General features: G+C 37.3%; 1 protein-coding gene across 3 annotated transcripts in view; it reads right to left on the minus strand.

The window, feature by feature from the left end:
* The window catches only part of LOC140846918 (bromodomain adjacent to zinc finger domain protein 2B-like), a 195,811-nt gene that overhangs the window by 22,283 nt on the left and 151,445 nt on the right, over nt 1-22,083 (minus strand). For all 3 annotated transcript variants that reach the window (XM_073225239.1, XM_073225240.1, XM_073225241.1), the window contains 12 exons: nt 21,906-21,971; nt 18,070-18,210; nt 15,554-15,808; nt 14,396-14,610; nt 13,452-13,526; nt 12,444-12,651; nt 7,485-7,547; nt 6,414-6,558; nt 1,787-2,394; nt 1,091-1,364; nt 759-914; nt 215-375 (listed from right to left, as the gene is read on the minus strand). In XM_073225239.1, the coding sequence (XP_073081340.1) occupies nt 215-375; nt 759-914; nt 1,091-1,364; nt 1,787-2,394; nt 6,414-6,558; nt 7,485-7,547; nt 12,444-12,651; nt 13,452-13,526; nt 14,396-14,610; nt 15,554-15,808; nt 18,070-18,210; nt 21,906-21,971 (2,367 nt within the window). The remainder of the gene's footprint in view (nt 1-214; nt 376-758; nt 915-1,090; nt 1,365-1,786; nt 2,395-6,413; nt 6,559-7,484; nt 7,548-12,443; nt 12,652-13,451; nt 13,527-14,395; nt 14,611-15,553; nt 15,809-18,069; nt 18,211-21,905; nt 21,972-22,083) is intronic.

Genomic DNA, 22,083 nt, shown 5'->3' on the forward strand with positions numbered 1-22,083 from the left:
AGGACAGACCTGGTTTGATTCCACATTTAGCCACTTACTATATTATGACCACTGACAGGTTACTTACTCTGAGACTTGTTCCTTACCTGTAACATGGGGGAAATTAATCAAAGTGAGAACATTTAGCGCAGTAACTGGCATATATCAGGCATACAATAAATATTAGTTACCTTCCATTATTCTAAAAACAGATTTTATTCCAAGTCCATTTTACCTCTACTTGCAAACTTGCTGATGCGACTCTCCTTTCCAGATCTTCTACCTGCTGAAGAATCCTCAAGTCCACGCCCATTGCTTGTTCTTCTACTGACCAGTGCTCCACAATATCTCGAGTTACCTGGTTTTCTTTATTCTCATTTGACTCAATAATGGTAACTATATTTGAAAGGAAATTTATTTTAAAATCCACTTTATCTCTCAATGATTTCTTCCAGAATGTGAATGAAATTCCAGGGGTAACACGTACACATGTACATTTAACACACACAAATTCACTTGTGAATAAGCAAGGCAGCTGACTCTTGCACAAGGAGGAGTAAGTACTCTTCTTAAGAAACAGAACAGTATGTCTGTAGGTTGTAACAAACTATCAAAAGTAGTACCAATTTAAGAAAATGTAAATTGTTTTCGGGCAAAATAGGGAAAAAAAAGCCTATTAGTAATAAATTAAGATTAAGACATACTAAAATATGCTTTAAGATAAAAGAATGACTTCGCATAACTAAGCAAGAGAGCAGAAATCTCTTTTAGGTGCCTACCGTCCTTATTCTCGATGCAGGCTTGAGTGATGGAATCCAGGTGTTTCTGAATTTGTTTGTGTAATGCCTGTTCTCTTATTCCTCTGGGATGTAGCACTGCGAGCAAAGCTTTTAAATCCTCTGGGTCAGTAATTCTCCACCAGCCAAACTGCATTTCTAAGCCAAGATAAACATGTAGGGCACTTACAGATACTCAGAATATGAATTAATGGCATGATACAAATGAAAAAATTTATAACTATATAAAAGCATGAAAGATTCAGCTATAATACAGAGATCTGTAACAATACAATAAAGTAAGTGGCTACAGCAAACCCTCTCAAGGTACCCACCTTCTGGAATAGGCTTTGAACGAGGATAATTTACTGCTTTGGCTACTTCAAGAGCCGCAGGTTGAGTCGAAGAGACTTTTTCCTTCTGTGGTACTGGAGGCTCACTTTCGTTTGACCCAACACTGGGAGTCAAGAACATATCAGTGTTTCCTTCTGACAGTCCCAACCCTGATCCCACACTAGGGACAGGTGGTAGGAATGGAATACTAGAATTAAGCACGCCCGTGGGCCCCCCACAAAACTGGGGTCCCATCACAGGTACTCCACTTTTCATCTGGAAAAAGAAAATATTTTAAAAGTAGAACAACCTAAGAAGTCAGGAAAAATGTTTAGAATCTGAAATTTTTAAAATTCTGAAAAAATATTTTCATTTACCTCAATTGGAGGAAAACTAAATACAATAGCAACAACATTAAACTCCATCTTATTTGCTCCCCAAAGTAATTTCCCTTTTAGAAGTACTGTAACAGTAACAAGTTACAAAGTTATAAAGGAAGGCTTTGCCTTAGACTTAAACTCCTAGAACCCAGTAGTTCCAATGAAGCCTGGTGATAGACCATACTGACTCTCTTCAGTTCTCAAACTGTGGCAGGAATAATATTGTAAATATTCGACTGATTCTCCTTTAGTGAAAATTTTCATGGACTCAAGACAAATACAGCAACATAAAAATGAGTTACAATTAGTAGCACTAACCTGAAGAGCCGATAAAGCAAATGGGTTTAGGCCAACAGGATTTTGAGGAGATGATCCAAGAAGAGGAGCTGGGCCAGGCGAAGGTGACTTAGAGGGCGGCTGGGCCTGAGGAGCTGGTGAAGCGGCAGCTGGCGCATCGGCATGGGTAAGGGAAGCGTCCTCCCAGGGTGTTCCTGGCAATAACAACTGGTCACTGGGGAGAGGACTGTAGACCTTGCCTGCACCACCTGAACCAGGACTGAACAGACTCGAGTGTGTCTTTTCCATGCTGTTCTGTGTCACCGTTGGCTGCACACTGCCTGGTGAGTGTCTCCCACTGTTCTGGTGAGGCACTGCGCACCCATCTGCACCGCTGTTTGGTTTGGGGGCCGTTACGTCTGACTCAGGAGGCACCTCAGCTACTTCTGAAAGCTTGCTGAATTTGGAAAAAGAGCCAGGTTTCTGAAGAATCAGATTTGTGTTATCTTGTTCGTTAGGATCTTCCTTTTGCTTACAATGATCTGGATTTGAACAATTTAAAGTCTCATCAGAAGTATCAAGTATTTCTTTGATCTGGATCTTTTCTGCTTTTCTTAGTTTTTTTCTTTCTTTTGCAATTTCTTCCGGCCCTACAAAATCCAAAAGCATTACGAAGATCAGTTCCTCTAGATCAAACCATACTATATTTATTGCTATTTATCAAGTCATATGCATAAATACTTTAACAAATTTCTCTAGCTTACTTAATACTCTTCATTTTTTTCTTTTATAGACTAGCTTGTTACGCTCATTGGAAAAAATTATGTAATTTTGTAATTAACCACAAAAAATTACAATAAAAAATATTAAAAGCCATAATATACAAATTACTACTAACATTTTTGTATTAATTTTTCCAGTTCTCTATGCACACATGAAATCCTATTTTACAGTTTTCCAAACTGTACGTTTTACTGAATAATACTCTTTAAATATTCTGATGTGTCAATAAATATATACCTACACCATAAATTGTAATTACTATATTCAGTGGAATATATCATAAAAAATCAATCTTCTATTGATAGTTATTAATAGGGCCCAATTATTCATTATTATAAACAATGCTATAAATGATGAATGATCTTAGATCTGTGTCTTTGGATTTTTTATCTCCTGATTTTCTTCCTTAGGATATATTTCCAGAAAACAACTGAGTCCTAAGATATTACACTTTTCAGAGTTTTTGAAATATATTGTCAAATTGCCCTCCAGAAAGTCTCACACAAGAGCACCTGTTTGCCTACACCCTCAATGAAACTGAAGACTATCAGCAACTTTTGTCTTTGGCAATATCCGGGAGGTGAGAATCTAAACTATATTTTTTTCTGATCATTAATAAGACTGGACATTTTTCTGTAGGATAATAGGTATTTCTCCTTTGTGAACTTCTTGTCCATATTTTTGACCAGTGTTTTAAAAACAATTTATAAGAAGTGTTATAAAAATATAAACCTACTTTATTTAATTTGAAAAACGATGTATGTTCACAGTAAAATATTCAGTAATGAGAGGATAAAGTAACCCTTTCCTGCCCTACTCCCTCCATTCCTATTTCTAATCTTCAGATGCAACTATGGTTAATCAATCATGTCCATACATCCTTTGGGAAATCTTACATGCATGCACTATTAGTTTGTGCTGTTACATAAATGGGATGCTCCTGTTTTCGGCAACATTTTTATTTGGATAAAATCCAAATGCCTAAGAAGCAAGGCCGCCAACACTGTATGATCTGGTTCCTGAAAACCACTCTTGTCCTTGCTAACCTTGCTCACCTTTCTCCCTTTTTTCAGCTTCTCAAACATGGTAAGTTATTTCCTTTCTTGGGGCCTTTGCACTGGGTGTTCCTCTGCCTGAAATCCTGTTTTGTTGACTGGCTTCTTACTCTTCATGTTTCAGATTAAGTATCACTTATTCACAAAGGTTTTCCCTGATTACTCTATTTCAAGTAGGGTCCCCATCTTATTATTCACCTTAGAATATCATCATCCTATATGTTTCTTTCGCAGAATTTACCATTATACACATTAACCTGCTAATTTTTAAATATTTCATTCCATACCCCACCCACACACTACAATTTAACTCAACAAACGTTAAAGGCAGAGCAATGTTTATATTGCTTTTACAGGATCCCAGCTACCTAACATGGTGGCTGCTATGAAACTGGGGCTCAATAAGTACTTTTGGGATGATGAAATAAAAGGATGGCTTTACTATTTTCACTATATACCTTAGATTGCTTTCCATGGTGAAACAGAACTGTACCACATTTTCCTTCAATCAGCTGCATAATATTCTTATATGGATATCATAATTTATTTATTCATATATCCAAAGCTTGAAAATTTCCTTCATTTTGTACAAGTTACTAGCTAGCAAGGAAGTACTAATATTTGTCCTTGATTTATTCTGAGAACTAGTATCTCAAAAATCACTTTCATATATCTGAAAACAAACAGATCGACCAACCACACTAGGTCTGAGACTAGTAAGGGGATTTCAGAGGTGATACATTTTAATAGCCGATTCATGGGGTCATTAACTTTAATATCCAAATTCTTACTTATAGACAGTTAAACCTCTCATTAAAATGTAAAATTATTTTTAAAAACTTGGAAGTTTATAAGGATGTTAAGTATACAGAGATTCTTTAGATAGTTTTTCTATCACCGATTTCACATAATCCCCTTTCTTTCCAGCCCTTACTATGCTTCCAACAGACACTTAGGTTGGTCCCCTATCTTGGCTATTGCAAATAACTGCAATGAACATGGGGATGCAGATACTGTTTTGAGTTTACATTTTCATTTGTTTGGATAAGTACCCACAAGTGAAAGTGCTGGGTCATATGCTAGTTCTAACTTTTCTGAGGAACCTCTATACTGTTTCCAATAGCGGCTGCAACAATTTACATTCCCACCAACAGTACCCAAGAGCTCCCTTCTCTCCACATCCTCACCCACACTTACTTCTTGTCTTTTTGATAAGAACCACTCGACGAGGATGAGGCGGTATCTAATGTAGTTTGTATTTCCCTGACAATTAATGACGTTGAGCATCTTTTCAGGTACTTGTGGCCATCTGTGTGTCTTCTTTGGGAAAACGTCTATTGAGATCTTCAGATTGTTTATTTTGCTATTAAGTCATATTTGCTATTGAGTTCTTTATATACTTTGGATATCAGGCCTTTATCAGATATATGATTTGCATATATTTTTTCCCATTTAGTAGATTGCCTTTTCATTCTGTTCATGTTTTCTTTTGCTATTCAGGGGCTTATTAGTATGACAGTCCCACTTACTTATTGATTTATTAGTTACTTAGTTTGTTTTCCATGCTTTAAAGTATTTTTATGTTTAAATATTTTAAGCAATCAGTTAAAAAAAGAACTCACTACACTATCCTGTTTAATGAACATTCTGACCCATCCATATCAATCTTTAAAAATAAACACACCTGAAGCCTCTAAGGGCCCTCCCTGATTCTATTTCTATCAGCAACTTGTACCCCGGGAAGGCAGACCGTGACTTTAACGCATCATTCCAATACACGATTTTATACTCATTCTTCATATACTTTGAATCCACAAGAAATAAATTACTGTGCACAAGAGTAACACTGCTTGTTATATGCCAACAATATTTACATGCCAGCCACTATTCTAAACCATTTTCAATTATTATTAACTGTCCTTTGTGCCACAAGGGTAGTTACGTTGTTATATAGTACCTGTTCTAGACACCTATGTGATGAATCAGTCCCTTCTTCACATTGGACTGTTAAACATCTACATGGAGGGCATGGACTAACGTTTTGTTTATCTTTGAACCTCCAGTGCCCAGAAATGCCTGGCACATACTGAGTATTCAAAAAAAAAACGAGTTGAAAGAAGTTTTTGCCTCCCTACACCACCCTGGGGCAATGGCTACATGGAAGCACTGACTTGACACTGTGGCCCCATCAGAATCTAAGCATTTGAAAATTCCCAGACATAGTATTCTGAAACATTCAATTCAAGACAATTTACCGGGCCTATAAATGCACTGTGCACTGCGCTAGTTAATTTAACAGAAACGGAGCCAGAAAAGCAGAATCTAAAGGTAGAACATGAAGGATGTGTGATAATACCTAAGAAAGTAAGAAGTTTAATGGAGAAGAAGGGAATCACAAATTGCAAACACATTCAAGACTTCAAGATGAATGAGTCTTATGCTAAGGGTCTTAGATTTAAGCAGTTTACCTCCAGGGCTACCGTCAGGATGGATGGTTGCTGCAAAGGTTAAAGAGTAAAGCACATGTTGGAAAATTTGACAGTGGGAAGGAAGAGAAATGGAGCAGCAGCTACACAGTCCAATACAGGTAAAGATCTGTGTCCACTAAATGGGTGGATGTCAGAAAGTGCAGAAGAAAAATCATGGACTGGAAAGGAATATTTATCAGTGAAAGGGGCATTATGAGTTCAAAAGAAATGAAAAACAAGGTTTTACAATGTTTATCCACAATGCACATTTGATTCTGGAAGCACACAACATATCGAAGGAGTAACAGGGTTTTAAAACGTATGCTATGTTATATTACTTTGTAACAGATTAATGGCTCCTACCTGCAGAGCTCTCCATGCCTTCTACAAAAATCCCCCCACACTGGGGGAAAATCCAGTACTGGCGTCTGTAACGATCCTGGCCAAACATCATCGAACGTAGAGAGTGAGACGCATCAAAGAGCTCCCGTCTGTACCGGCTCTGTTGCTGTTAAAAAATGATGCATACAATTATGCTATGGGTGTTAAGCGCTTTAAAAATTGGTATTTAAGTGACTTTATACTTATCATGGCTTTAGAGCTGCTAGATTTCACTATTGAAGAAAGGCAGCAAAAGAACTAATACCACACGTCTGACTTCAGTTCCAGTAACAGTCGTAAAGACAGAAATTACTTTGAGGGTTTTGTTGCCAAGGATTAAAAATGTTTTGTTTGATTAGATATCTTATAGTAAAGCATGTCTTATATTTGGTAATAAACAATGTGGTCAAGTGTTTCACTGAGCCAAAGAAAATTGGCTCAATTCTAATGACTACAGTGTGTAACAAATAATACTCACATATACCTGTATTTGCCTATTTTTATACTCATGCTGCAAACCTTAGGCAGCATATGACTAAATTTTGGAATAACTGTGTGATGAATCTAATGACATAAAATGCAGATATCTCATACTACTAATCCTGAAATACTTCACTAATGCTACGGAAATTCGGTTTTACATGAGAAGTACATACATACACAGTTTATAGATCCAGTGCAAATAAAACCTACAAATACACTAATGTTAAATAAAACACAGGATGCTGAAACTATTACCATGAAATCTGACTGAATTTTAAAAGTAATGAATTCCAAGAAATAAAACCATGCATTTATTGATATTTTGTATTTAAATAAAGAGCTAAAGAATATAGCTCTTGATTAAGTTAGTACCATGTCTTAAGAGGGAGGCCTTTAACATTGGCAAGAAACTTTTACGGTTCAATTGTGAGAATGTTTCTGGAGCTCTCCATTTTAATTATGTACAAGAAGCTTGCTTTTATTTAGCAGTCAGAAAAAAGGAATCCCATGCAAGGTGGATTGTTAAAACACTGCAAAAATGATGTAAGCTATAATCTGAAAAGTGCTTACTTTACTCAGCTTTTCAATCTGTTTTTCTAGCTCTTCAACACTTGCTGCTTGGTCACCTTCATCCTATACATGACAAAATTCAGTATCATTTACCGGTTTTAAGATTTATTCAATCAATCAGTGGATATTTAATGAAGGCCTCCTATATGCAAAGCACTAGGATAGGCCCTGTGGACATGAGTCAGCCTCAGCTCTCGGTTCTTTGTAAACTAATCATCTGGTAGGGAGACACATGCACATCACACTATGAAAATAAAAACCACTACACAGAGGAAGCCATAGGGACCCCAAAACAGGTAGAGATGTAAGAGTCATGAGTTCAGGAGAGGGTGAGATTACTTTTAGTGGGAACCTTTACCAAGAGAGGTTACATGAAAGAAGTTGTGTCTTCATTAGCTACCGAAGAATGGTTCGGATTTGATCAATAAGAGAAAGGGCAGGGCATTCCAGAAAGAGTCTGATGTATCTTGACATGAAAGGTACATGAAGAGGTAAGACAGGAGATGAGGCAAGGATGAGTTCAGGGTTAAACGATCTAGAGCTATAAATGCTTGACCATGGTCAATAACGTGATCCTTTGAGGGAGGTTAAACGTGAGAACTATGCTTACAAAGATAATACGGCAATAGTCCTAAGATGGCCTGGAGCAGGAAAGGATTAACACTGTCAGATCTGGTTAGTATTCCACTGCAGTGATTCAAGAGGGAGGGAGAATGTGGGACTCACATGGGTAAAAGAAACAGAAACGGAGAAAAGCACATGGATGTAAGAGAGTATTACCTAATTAGAAATGCTAAGTCATGGTAACTCACGGGTATGAGGCAGCGAGGGGTGAGGGAGACAGAGGAAGGAGTAAATTATGGTAAGAGTTTAAATCTGGGAGACGGCAAAGATACTGGTGCCATTCACCGAAGAAGTCATTTTTAGGGCAAAGAAGGTTAAGTTATATTTTGAACACATTGAGCTTTTAGAAGAAAAATAATCCCTACAATATATATTAACTAATTTCATAAGTGGTACTTTACTAGTGATTACATGAAATTTTTCATTCTAGAAAATGAATATAGGAAAACAAGCACCAAATTATATGTTTTAGAGGGAAAGCATAAAGTAAAAGGTACATGTATTTTCTTTGTATCTTAGCCATGCTACTTCCTATGGGCAAACTACTTAACTCTTCTAAGACTATTTCCTTACCTGTAAATTGATAATAACATTTCCTGTAACATGGGGGCATCTGTGAGGGCTGAGAAGAATAGATCTGAAAGTAACCAGCAAACTTCCAGGCACACAGTGTGCAAACTGGTTACTTTCCCTCTTTCTGAAAGTTCTATCTAGAAAATGCAGGTACTTCTTAGGTTTAAAAAAGTAAAATTTGTTTCTGGTGCTCATTTTCTAGAAGCATTTTTAAAAAGCCACACTGCCACCAACCACTCATGAGCAGGTATTTCTGGATGAGTAGTTATCTCCCCAACAAAAGGAAATGAAAAGAAGCTGTAGTATTAGCTATCATTTATCTACTTCTCATTCAGTTTAGGGGAGCAAGTTACAGAGGCATTTAGGCACACTATTTGTGCTGACAGTAACACAATTTCTACTTCAGGAAAGAAGCCTTAAAAGAGAACAGGCCCAATGACCCTCAAATAGATAATTACATAATTACATGTCTGTATGGTTCTAAAGTGATCCTTTGACTTGCAGGGCAAATGTTTGATAGTACACTTACACAAAAATACAATTCAAGCAACAGTAATAAAAAATACTTGCAAAAGACATCAAAGTAACTATGTATCAGTCAAATAAACTTAGTGCTGTTTCTAAGACTCTCCCTAAGATGAAAAGGAAGTAAAGTGTCTACTAAGGGTTGTTTAAAGCAAAGGAGTTTTGACTAATAGTCCTTATAATTTTAAGAGATGTGTAGAACTTGAAAGGTCAGAGAGAAAGGCAAGGAGACTAGGCACAAGGAACTCGTCTCTGCGGTAGTTCTCCATGATTTCCCAACCAAAAGAGAGGCCATTGTAGGTCCCTATGTGTCAAAGTTCAATCATCCACATAACCTGTTACCAGGCCAACTTGTGAAGTTAGAGCTCACGTAGGTTTCAACACAATTCGAAGGTTTAGGTACACAGGCTCCATGCACTGAAGGAATGAGGAGTGTGGAGAAGAGGGAATCATCTTTGAGACAAAGGGGGATGGACTTAGTCAAGGGCAGGACCTTCTAACTGAAAGCGATCACATGGGTCTCAACGGAAAGGCTCCCTGAAATTAATCTTCTAGAGAGTTTTAATTCCTGGCACACTCACTGAACTTTAATCAAGAATCTAAACCTACTTTTTGAGGAATAATGCATCTATCTTATCATTGGGCTCATTAAATAGTTAAATTTTTTAAGGCAATTGATAAGTTGCTACCAGTTCTTCATAATAACAGATAACTCTAAAATCACTTAAAAGAAATGTTATTTTGACTTGTTAGGTCCTAAAATTATCTTAAGAACTTTTTAAACTGTTTTCTCACATTCATAACATATACATTTGCCAGGATTTTGCTCAATGAAACCCTATAATCTAATTCAATTAAAAAGTCACTTTAAATGATACATGTGGTTTAAGAGACATTAATGATATTTAAATATTAACAAATTTTAGTACTGTTTATCTACCTTGCCCCATTGATTATTTTCTTTATATCTTCAACCCCTCTCTTACTGACTCCCTTCAACCGGAAATCATATTTAGCCTTTCACATCTGAGTAATCCTTGGTTATCTGTCCCCTTTAGGAACCACCTTTTCCTCTGAGGCACAATGCTTACAGAAGTCATCCTCACCTCCTCACCTTCTATCATCCTCGATCCGTCGCCGCCTGGCTTCTGCTCTGACCCACCTAACGACTGTGCTGCCACTGGTCCACAGGGACCTCTGCCTTGCCCGATCCCACAGACACTTTTGATCCTCATCACACTAGACTCCTGCTACATTAACATTGTTTATCACTCCCTCCTTTTTGAAATGTTCAGTTTTCTTGATTTTTGCTACTACCACATGTGTAGAAAAGAGTTGACATTGCAGGTCTGACTGCTCTCCTTTGAAAGGCCCGCGTACAAGGCTGGTCCCTGGCTGGTGTCTGGGAACTTGGATTTCAGAGGGTTTCCTCCCACGCTGATAGATTGGCTCACTGGAACCCAACTGTGCTAACAATGGGGTGTATACTGAACACGTTTTTCTCCTGGGAGTTTTATACTTGTCATAACTCATTCCTAGGAGACTTAAGCCCATCCTGTGTGACTCCACTGGGAAAAGACTCTTTAACAGTGTGGGTCTGGTTTCCTCTGGGCTGTGGCTCACATGCCTTTTCTCTCTGCTGATTCTGATGTGTGTGTGAGTCTTCCTAGTGAGTCACTGATTCTGGTGATGGCCTCAGAGATCCTTGACCCATTACAGACATCGCCTACCTCTACGATGGCTCCTTCTTCAACAAGAAGCCCTACAGGATATTCTGAAATATTGACATCCCCTGGGGTTCCAACTTCAGTCTACTACTCTGTTCCCTAAACCAATCCCCCTGTACAAAAATCACCCACCTCATGATTTTAAACTACTGTCTGTGTGAGTAACTTCCAGATCTATATGTTCATGACTGAACTCATCTTTAGGCTTTCAGATTCTTATATCCAACTTACTGCAGAACTGCTGCATAGGCACCTCAAACTTAAGATGTCCAAAATAAACCCACCATCATTTCTTGTCTTCCATTCTCTGTTCTGCACTCCCCTCCTCCTCTATCATCTATTTATTCTGCTCCTCCTGATTTCTCTAACTCAGTTAATGGCAAGAATACCATGCAGCCTCCCAAACCAGATGGTTGGGAATCAATCCTACCCTTCCATCAACCTACCAGCTCAAATACGACTCATTCTTCTTCCTAAGTATTTACTGAAATCTTTTCCTCCTTCTTCCCAACTGCCTACGACTCATTCAACTCTTGCAACATCTCCTGACTGACCTTCCCACCTCTGATCTTGCCCTACCCCAAATCTATTTCTATTTTCCATGGCGCTGCCATAGTGAGCCACTAAAAAGAGCAAGTGTGACTCTGTCATTCTGTTACTTGCAAAGAGGAAGCAATGGCTTCCTCCTACCAAAAAAGTGTAAATCCTAGTTCACAGTTGTTGCTAGGAGGCTCTCTAATAACAATGAAGCACTTGTCAGTCACTTAAAGCGCATCGTGGTTTCAGATTTCTACGTCCGTTTATGCTGTTCTTTCCGCCTGAGCACTTCTCTACTGGTTCTTCCCCAGGTTAACATTCAGCCCACCTTTCAGCCTCAGCCAATGGGCCCAGAAAGCCTTCGTTGAGGACCTATTCCTCATAAAGGTTCAATGCCCTTCCTTTCCGCCTGCCTAGCACAGAGTAAATAAATACCACCAGCAAAGCAGTTAACATGCAGTACATTACATTTTCTTATGGCAAATCTTCCTCAGTGAGACTGCAAATTGAGAGAGGACTTTTGCTACCTTACTCATCTTTGATCAGAAGTGCCCAGAGCGAGGCACATAATAAACTGATGCTTGAGAAATACACCAGTTTCACTAAATGTGACAATACTTTCAAGGCATCAAGTATTGTACACATATAAGCTAGTATTTTACCAGAATGAAAGAGGATACCTGAAATTAAGAATCTACATGGTTCTTTGAAGAACTCTCAATATGTTCTATAAAAAGAAGAACTTGACTTTGTTTATTCAGTGTAAGCCCATCCCATGTGTGGGCAATTATTAAACCATCACAAAAAACTTTACGAGGTGATTGTTATAAATACTCAGTTTTCAGATGAAGAAACTGAGGCAAGTAAGCGTCAAAATGGAATTCAAACCCAAATCCACCTGACCCCTAAATTCTGCTGTTTTCAGTATGTTGTTATCTTTGTCAAGTAATAAAATCTACCTAAACTTGATTACCTCATCTTCACAGACATCCGTTTTCTTTCCTTTTTTGTCTTCCTTGGCTTCCTCCTCCTCCTCGTTGCCATCAGCGTCGCTGTCCCCACCCTTCCTTCTTCGCTTGCGTCCTGCTGTGGGGGTGGCCGCCGCGTGCTGCTCTTCTCCAAGATCGATGCCACCTGAAGTGTCTCTCTTGCCTGCTTTCTTACCATAGATGATTCGGAGCCTTTAAAATGTAACACAATTATGATGTACAAGAAAACCTTCTGTTCATAATTTTTACAGAAAATAACGTGAGTTTTAAGCAAAAATGCCTTACAGTGAGTAATAAGTCAATGGCAATAATATTAGAATTAAGGAAATTTAAGAAATATGCTTCCAGAAATTACAGAATATATTGACTTTTAAGAATTATTCTGGATCTCTTTGGAATTAGAATATATTTAAAAAATAAAACAGATGAAAAAATTAACTCTAGCAATGACCAATGATAATTCCTGATCCCATGCTATCAGACTGAATAAATTTCTGTTCAAATTATGCAAAGAAATATCTTCTTACATAGAAATTGAGTTAATTTCAGCATTATATTTCCTGGCGGGAAACTAATTAAGCTTTAATTCTGAATACATTTGGATATTTTAGACTCTATGAAAGCAAACTTTAATTAGAAAGCAATTTTAAAAAGTGGCAGTTCTAAACAGATTCTACTTATGACAAAAGTAACTTGATAGCCAACAACAATCTTAGAAAACGTGATTGCTTGACTTCTTTGGGAGCAAAAATGTAAACTGACTTTTTTCTAAGTTTGAAGCATAAGATGTTCAATGACTCTAATTACAACTTTTGTCCATTGCAGACTCTCACCCTAGGTTTTATTAATTTCTTAATTCATCTTAATTAAGCCTTACCTTTTTTTATTTCTTAGACATATTAAACTTTAAATACTGTGTCTGGAATTTATGTTTTATTGGGGAATTTGTACAATGGGAAACAGTATACTAAATTTAATAAAACAGGACTTACTTGCGGAGTTTACCTTCTACCATCCATTTCTCCCTCCTCAAGTTTGACATATAATCAGCGTTCTTATCAATTTCACTGTCAATGCAAAAATTTATTAGAAGACAGAAATTAATCCATTATGCAATATGTTAACATGGTGAGTAAACTGTTGCCATTTCTTGCTAAGTAAAGGTGATGTCAATAAGTAGCGAAAACAAGTGAAAAATTATATCAATACAGTAAGTATCACAGCTAAGAGATGTACAGAAGACTTAGTATGTCCACCAATGGTAGAAATGCATGGCTCTGAAATATACAGATTGATCCTTTTCCTAGAAAGGAAAAGAACTAAAAGTAACAATAATTAAAATATGTAAAATAATGAATAGAAAGAACAAGATGAATATGGATTTGTTCACCAAAACTTGAAATACTAGAGTGCAAAATTTACTTTGACTCTTAAATCTAAGTTTTTAAAAAGTACAATACATCAATAAACTAATATTAAATTGTTATTAGCACATAATAAAATAAAAAGCTGGATAATTCTATTAATGGCTATGAAGGAAAATCACATAGGTTATTTATCACTGAAAGATGTCAAAGAAAGAAAAAATTCCGGATTCTTGCAAAGGTGCTACCTTCTGGTGCCATAGTAAGAAAAAACTATTTTTATGTTTCCTTATATGAATAATCAACAATTATTAAGTAAACAAAATGGTTACAAAGAACATGCAGTAAGATCCAAATTTTCTTTTCAACAGACTGCAGTAAATACATTAAAATAGTAGTAGCAGTAGCAGTCATCTCTGAATGGTGAGATGAAGTGTGATTTTTTTTTCTTTGTGCTACTCTGTAACTTTGGATTTTGCACGGGTCATTTGTGTTACTTTGTCATATAAATTTTCGATTAGACAAATTGAGAACAGGAAGGAAGCGCCAGAGAAGTCCGGGCCCAGGCTCACCTGGCCACCCCCCTGCTGCAGGCCAGCTCGCTGATCAGGAGGGCCAGCGCCGAGGCTTTCTGGGCCGGAGTGTGGGCCTGGAAGGCCTTGGTCCTCAGGCTTTCGGTGAGCTCGGTCTGTCCACAACGGGCCTCCAGAAAGGTCTGCAAGACCTCGGAAACATTGTCTCGATTCACACCAACATTCAGCAAATGTTCCCCAAGAGCTGTTTCGGCCTATAAAAGTTTGGCATTTTGTCAGTATTGATCCTAACCGTACAGAACATTAAGAACAATTAAGATTTTAAAATGTTTTTATTATATTATCTATATATTACTGAAAAGGGCTTTATTCACACTTTAAATGAAGTGAAGATAAAAATAGACAACAGATGATAGACAGGTATTTGAGTACTTGCGTCTTTCTATTTCTTCTTTAGACCCTTGGTTAACAGGCAGGAAGGAGAGTATGAGAACTGATGAGTAGATACCATACCTTCTTTGACTATAGAAACTATCTCAAGCTTTCTAAGGCTTTATCTAGACGTTCTATCACTACTGGTTGTGGGAGGCCCAGGGGCACTACTGTGTGTTTTCCAGCTCTAGAGTGTCATGGACTTTATTGTCTGGTATACTAAATAGGAAAATGGAAGAACAAGCAACTGGTGCACCTGGAAACTTCTCTCTCCATCATATTATCTACAGCAAAGCCGACTGAAATGTGTATCTTAGCTAGAATTATGATCCATTTGCATTTCTTGAGTATCCACTGGGAGGTACAGAGTCTTAACATGCTGATCTTAGAGGTGCTGCCATTAGCCTCAATTGTTCACAGTGATTGAGAGCACACAGCATAATTTCAAAAGGCATACATAAATTTTAATTCTTTATGATTTATAAATTCTCTTTTGCTGAGTATCACTTTCCTTAAGTCAGCTTGGTTTTGGCCAAAAGCTAGAGAAGAATAAGAGTAATCTGGGAATATCTACATTCCCTAGGCTTTATGAACCAGGTTTTCCTAGATGTGGACCATTTGCAACTGAAAGCAAATCTACACTTAACTTTGTGAGATGCGGGAAAAACTAGATCAGTGTATACACTCTTCTGCTAATATGCTAAAGCCAGCTATCAGTGCACTGAGGGTACAAATGAAAATAATTTTTGTATTTTCTTTTCTTACCTTGTATCCTATAATTAGACCTGGATCACACACAGCAGCTGACAGGAGCCTCACAAGCAAGTCTTCTACTTTATGCATGCTGTCCCCTAGATTCAGCAATCCCTCCTGAAGCACACTCAGGGTTGGAATATCAGTATTGACATCAAAGCCTAAAGCTTTACTAAAGTCTCGTAAGAACTGCACCACTATGAGACAGTTGGAAAATGTACTTCCAGAGAGAACAAGTCCTGGAATACGAGGCAACTCTGGCAAAGGCTGAAAAATAAAATAAAAAACTAATTAACTAAAAAGGCTATGACTTCAGATCTTCTGAAGTAGAACAAGTTGCTGTCTTTCTTTGCTCTTGAATTCTACCAGTGGTTTTCCGTCTAGACTGTGGATTCCCTGAGGGCATTTCTGCAACCCCATAATACTAAGCACAGGATTTTAAAACCAAGCAACCATTAATAAATTTTAGTTGAACTCAATACGAACTCAGAATTCTGAAAAAAGAACACAAATTTTAACTAACATATTGATAGAACATGGGTGACATAACTGGAGCAACAGAAGAAATAAGCATTTCAAAAGTACTTGGCCATGGACATACTAAGTAGGACACGTGTACTAATTTCTTCTAATGATGGAGACTGAATAATAATTCACGCTTTTTTGGTAGCTCAGAAACTACCGTGTATCTATGGGCCGATGGGAGAATGGTACCATCTTTGGCTAATTAATGCAGATAAATTATTTGGTCCACATGACCAGAACCCATGAGCCTATCAAGAACCCAGTTACACTGCAACTAATAGTCTCTAGGCTTGTAGCAAAACACTAATATTGAATTTCAACATAACATTAGAAAGCAGCCTCTTTTGCTACTTCTCAAATATGCTCACATTTTAACATTTTAATGACAAAACTGTAGTACCAGTTGTCATGAATATTTAAGAAGTAAATAAGGCAATAAGGTCCATGAATGAGACTTAATAATAGTATTTTAAATTTTGATTAGAAAAAAATGAACTTTTAAATATTTCTATTTCACTGGTCTTTGTTAAACAATGTTCCTCCACCCTGCACTTACTGAAACAACTAACCAATGACCCTTTCTAGTAATACTGTGTGGAAACACAGAACTCTGGATAATATCTGACAGCATACAAACCTTACATGTTCCATTTGAAAACCATCTAAGTCTGAATCTTTTTTCTTGAACCATCAGACATACACATACCATATGATTTAAAAAATTTATATAGCAAAGCTAACAAAAGTAAGGCTTAAAATGGACTTCTATATTTGATTTATTGCATATGGATTTAAACGGAAGTAATAACAAATTCAAGAAAATAGAGGTCATTTAGGATTTTTTAAAAATTGCTCACTATGAGCCTACTAAATGTGTCAACTAACCTATGTACCCTCTCTGGACGTAGGAAAATTTAAACATCCAGTTTTACTAAAACTAGTATTTATACTTTTATTTGTAGTTAAAAGCATTTGTGCTAAGTAAGAATATTATTATAACTAAATCCCCACTAGGATATTTTTGCTTTAAGTGCTTTAGAAAAAGCTGAAAAGAGACAACCATTCTTTGTATTATCAGATAAACATGGCATATAATATAGATGCTAGTGACTAATTACAGTGTTATTGAAAGTATTACAGAAATATGTATCATTCATGATTTTCTAGAAATACCATCTTAACTATAGCCAAACATAATTGATTTCTTCTAATAAGTATGTAAATTATGCCAGTTAACATGATTATCTCGCTCTTTCCAAATTTCTACTTTTACGTATTTTAGCAACATCTGTGAAAACAACAGGAGAGAATACACATGAGGTCCTCTGGACACACTTCTTGGCTTTCAAGGTGATAAACAGTATGGACCCTGGAGTTTAACAAATCGGAGTTTGGATCCAAGGTGCCACTTATGAGTTCTGTCATCTTGGGCAAGTTCCTTCACCTCTTTGGGTCAGTTTCTCACTTGTAAATGGGCATAAATAGCTCTTCTACAGGACTGTGGTGACGATTAAATGGGAGAATTCATACATAGAAAACATTTAGCACAGTGCCTGGAAAGTAGTCAACATACTCAATGACAGTTAGCTAACAGGTGTAAAGCACTGAAGGAGGTGACGGATTATAAATGCTGATTTATTTAAATATCTAAGGGGGTTCCGAAGAGAAGGTAGATCTTTCTGTATCTAAACATATAGGAAGGACCAAATGAAACAGAAATCTTATCTACTTTTATCATTCACCCTTGTAGATTTGTGCAGTGTTTTTATTTCAATGAAAAAGATTGGCAGCGCTCCACCACTTATGTATTTAGAACTTCCATTCCCAGGGCAGGAGGTCAGTAGACTTACTGGTGCCCATCCAGGAGAAGCACACTGACCTAGACAGAAATCCACTGCCCAGCTGGAAGGGAAAGCCTTCGTACTGGCAGCTCTGGCAGACGAACAGGTGAGAACACAGGAAAAACTAAATTTAGTAATGAAATGGTTTACATGATAAATTACCTTTTGGTCTGCTAAGCACATGTCTTCATTAGGCTTCTTTAGTTCTTTTGCAATTTCTAATTCTAATCTTCGTTGCTCTAGTTTAAGCTCTTTCTTTAATCTTTTCTCATCACGTTTTTCTTGCTTCAACCGTTCTTTTTCCTTAAAAAGAAAACCATGCCCACATAGTCTCTTTAACCATTATTATGTCTGAAAAACCTTCAGTTAAAATTTAAAAAGTGATCTGTGTTATGTCCATGAACAGAACTGTCCAAGCAGGTTTAGCAACAGACTTAGGATTGCATAGAAATAACTTATTTTGCTTTTCAGTATTGTCACTCTTTGAATTTCAAAATAATCTTATGACTGTATATATTTTTGTGCAGTTGATCCTTGAACAGCACAGGCCTGAACTGCATGGGTCCGCTTATATGCAGGTTTAAAAAAAATACACACACCGGTAACTTTTTGGCGATCTGCAACAGTTTGAAAAAACATTTTCTTTTCTCTAGCTTTATTGTGAGAATACAGCATATAATACACATAACATACAGAATACGGCTGATTATCTGCTCATGTTATCAGTAAGGCTTCCCGGTCAGTGGTGGGCTATTATAAGTAGGTGAGTTTCTGGGGAGTCACGTGTTACATGCAGAGTTGTTTCCTTAATGTCACATTGTTCAAAGGCCAACTGTGTGTTCTGTGTGTGTGTGCGTGTGTATTCTTGGGCATCATTTTTAACTAGTGATATGCACTACTTTTTCCAGTTAAAAAACCATAGCTATAATATGGAACAGAAGGTAAGAGTGTGGTCAATTTTTAGGATAAAAGGGAGATTTCCAAGAAATCTTTGAAAATAGTAGGATCTTTAATACTTGGCGACAGGCATCCATTTTTTTTACTAATACAGATACTTCAAGGGAAGCATGGCGTCTCTAAATTCAGTGAATTTAGTGAACTTATCCACTAATTTAATTTATTATTTAGTCAAATTATTCACTAATTTATTTAGTGAATTTTAATGAACTGTATAGGACTAATGCAAATCCTGTGGTTCTGGTGTAGATTACTCCAAGAACCAGCTTCAAATGGCATGTATAGACAGTCACAACCCAGCCCCACCCGAGGTCAGCCTCCCGTCTTCCTCTCAGGGCATTCGCCAGGCCCTAGTCACACTGACACAGCCGGGTGGAGAAAAGTCAGCCTGACAGTGTGAGGCACTGCTTGGATGATGATGTGATGATGCTGCTGAAGATGGAGGAGGAGGAGGAGAAAGCGGAGGAGCAGCAACAAAGCTAAGACAGGTGTTCATACAAGGTGACAACTGACTCCCTCTGCCCCTTGTCTTCCCACCCCAAGGGCCCTGACTCAGTCATCAGGCTGTACCTTTGTGTATGTCATCCCCGCCCTGCTTAGAATTCACAGCTCCTCCTTCTCAACACATAAGCCTTCTGTTTTTTTTTTTACTCTTCCCACAACTACTTCAGGCACTTTAATATTTCTTTCTTGGCTTCCACATGATACAGCATTTATTGAACTCTGGGACAATTATTTGTTTAATGTCTCTCATGTTACTGTGAACTTAGAGTGGACAGAAGAACTAATTTATTCACCCGTTTCTTTATGCACCTATTCAATTCTCAGCTGTACAATTTGCCAGGCACAGTTTTGAGTGATTTTTATCCTTTTCCCTGACTCTCAAGTCCGTATCATTTCAACATTCCTCACCCACTGGTCTAAATATTGTTTTTATTTATGACTACAGTAATTGTCACCTGACTCTAACAGACATATTTGGTGTGCTATAGCATATAAAACTTATTTAAGCATGAATTAATGATTAATTCTACAAATGCCACATAAATATACATCAACATCTGTACTAGTAGTCATTGAAAATATTAAATAGCCAGTCTTTTCTCTACTTTCCATATTTTATATCATGAACAAACATAATTGATGTTTTCAATTTTCATTTATACACAAACCTTGTATCCAAAAGCAGAGATAAACACATTTGTTAATAATACTCAAGTTATATTGAGGAATTTTCAAGTATCTGAAATCACAGTCATGAAACCAATTTTTAACCCCTCAAAAGACCCTCAAACAACATCCCAGTAATTAACAGTAACTTTTTATTACTGGTAAATAACTGATAAAGTTAGGTTTTTGTTTCTACAGGCTTCACTTTTAATATTGAAACAAAGAGAAAGTTCTAATCTAAGGACATAATCAGATTTCAGATGCCATCTGCAACTTATAAACAACACACAACAGCTTTAGGGAGACCATTCTGCTCGAGAACCACTACACGGTACAAAGCATCATCCAGCACTTCGCATTTCTGAGTTGGGGGGTCTGCTACTTAAAGAGCTAAAGACATCACAAAAAACCAATATATAAAGAAACAAATATACACATACAATAAAACCACACATTACATACATATATCTCTGCTAAACATTATTTCATATAGTCATTTTGAGTTTTTATTTTTAATATAATTGATACTGGTATACCATCGCAGAATTTATTTAAAAAGAAAATAACATGCTGATTCAAAATGGATCAAAGACCTGAATGTAAGTCATAAAACCATAAAACTCTTGGATAAAAACATTGGGAAAACTCCTTTGGACATAAACATGAGCAACTTCCTAGTATCTCTCAGGGCAAGGGAAACAAAAGCAAAAATGAACAAGTGGAACTATATCAAGCTGAAAAGCATATGTACAGCAAACGACGCTTTCATTAGAAAAAAAGGAACCCTGCAGTATGAGAGAATACACGCAGAAATGACAGATCTGATAAAGGGTTGACATCCAAAATATATAGAGTTCACGCACCTCAACAAACAAAAAGCAAATAATCCAATTAAAAAATGAGCAGAGGAGCTGAACAGGCAGTTCTCCAAAGAAGAAATTCAGATGGCCAACAGACATATGAAAAGATGCTCCACATCGCTTGTCATGAGAGAAACGCAAATTAAAAGCGCAATGAGACATCACCTCACACCAGTGAGGATCCCCACCATCCAGAAGACAAACAACAACAAATACTGGCGAGGTTGTGGAGAAAGGGGAACCCTCCTACACTGCTAGGGGGATGAACAGTTCAACCATTGCGGAAAGCAGTACGGAGATTCCTCACAAAGCTCAAAATAGACATACCATTTGACCCAGGAATTCCACTTCTGGGAATTTACCTTAAGAATGCAGCAGCCCAGTTTGAAAAAGACAGAGGCACCCCTATGTTTATCGCAGCACTATTTACAATAGCCAAGAAATGGAAGCAACCTAAGTGTCCATCAGTAGATGAATGGATAAAGAAGAGGTGGTACATATACACATTAAAATATTATTCAGCCCAAAGAAGAAAACAAACCCTACCATTTGCAACAACATGGATGGAGCTAGACGGTATTATGCTCAGTGAAATAAGCCAGGCGGAGAAAGACAAGTACCAAATGATTTCACTCATATGTGGAGTATAAGAACAAAGAAAAACTGAAAGAACAAAACAGCAGCACAATCACAGAACCCAAGAATGGACTCACAGCTACCAAAGGGAAAGGGACTGGGGAGGAGGGTGAGGAGGGAGGGATAACGGCAGGCAAACAGAAAGGGGGCCTTACGTTTACCATGTATAATCTGGGGTGGGGGCATGCGGAGAACTGTGCTACGCAGATAAGACAAGTAGCGATTCTACAACATCTTACTATGCTGATGGACACTGACTGTGATAGGGGGGACTTGGTGAAGGGGGAGCCTAGTAAACAATGTTCTTCATGACATTGTGGATTAAGGATAACAAAATAAATTTAAAAAACTAAAAACTCTGTCCTCTAAATTTACCTGTTTTCGTTTCTCAGTCTCCAATAATTTGGCATTTGCAGCTTCTTCCTTCTTTATCCTTTTAGCCTGTGCATATAAAATAGGTCTCAAAGTCATGCAACAGCACCACTACAACCTGAAAATAACCTCAGACTTGAAAATGGAGCTCCGTGCCTCAGAAGGTACAAAACAGTATGTA

This window comes from Manis javanica, chromosome 16 (genome assembly GCF_040802235.1).
Source record: "Manis javanica isolate MJ-LG chromosome 16, MJ_LKY, whole genome shotgun sequence".
Lineage (NCBI taxonomy): Eukaryota > Metazoa > Chordata > Mammalia > Pholidota > Manidae > Manis > Manis javanica.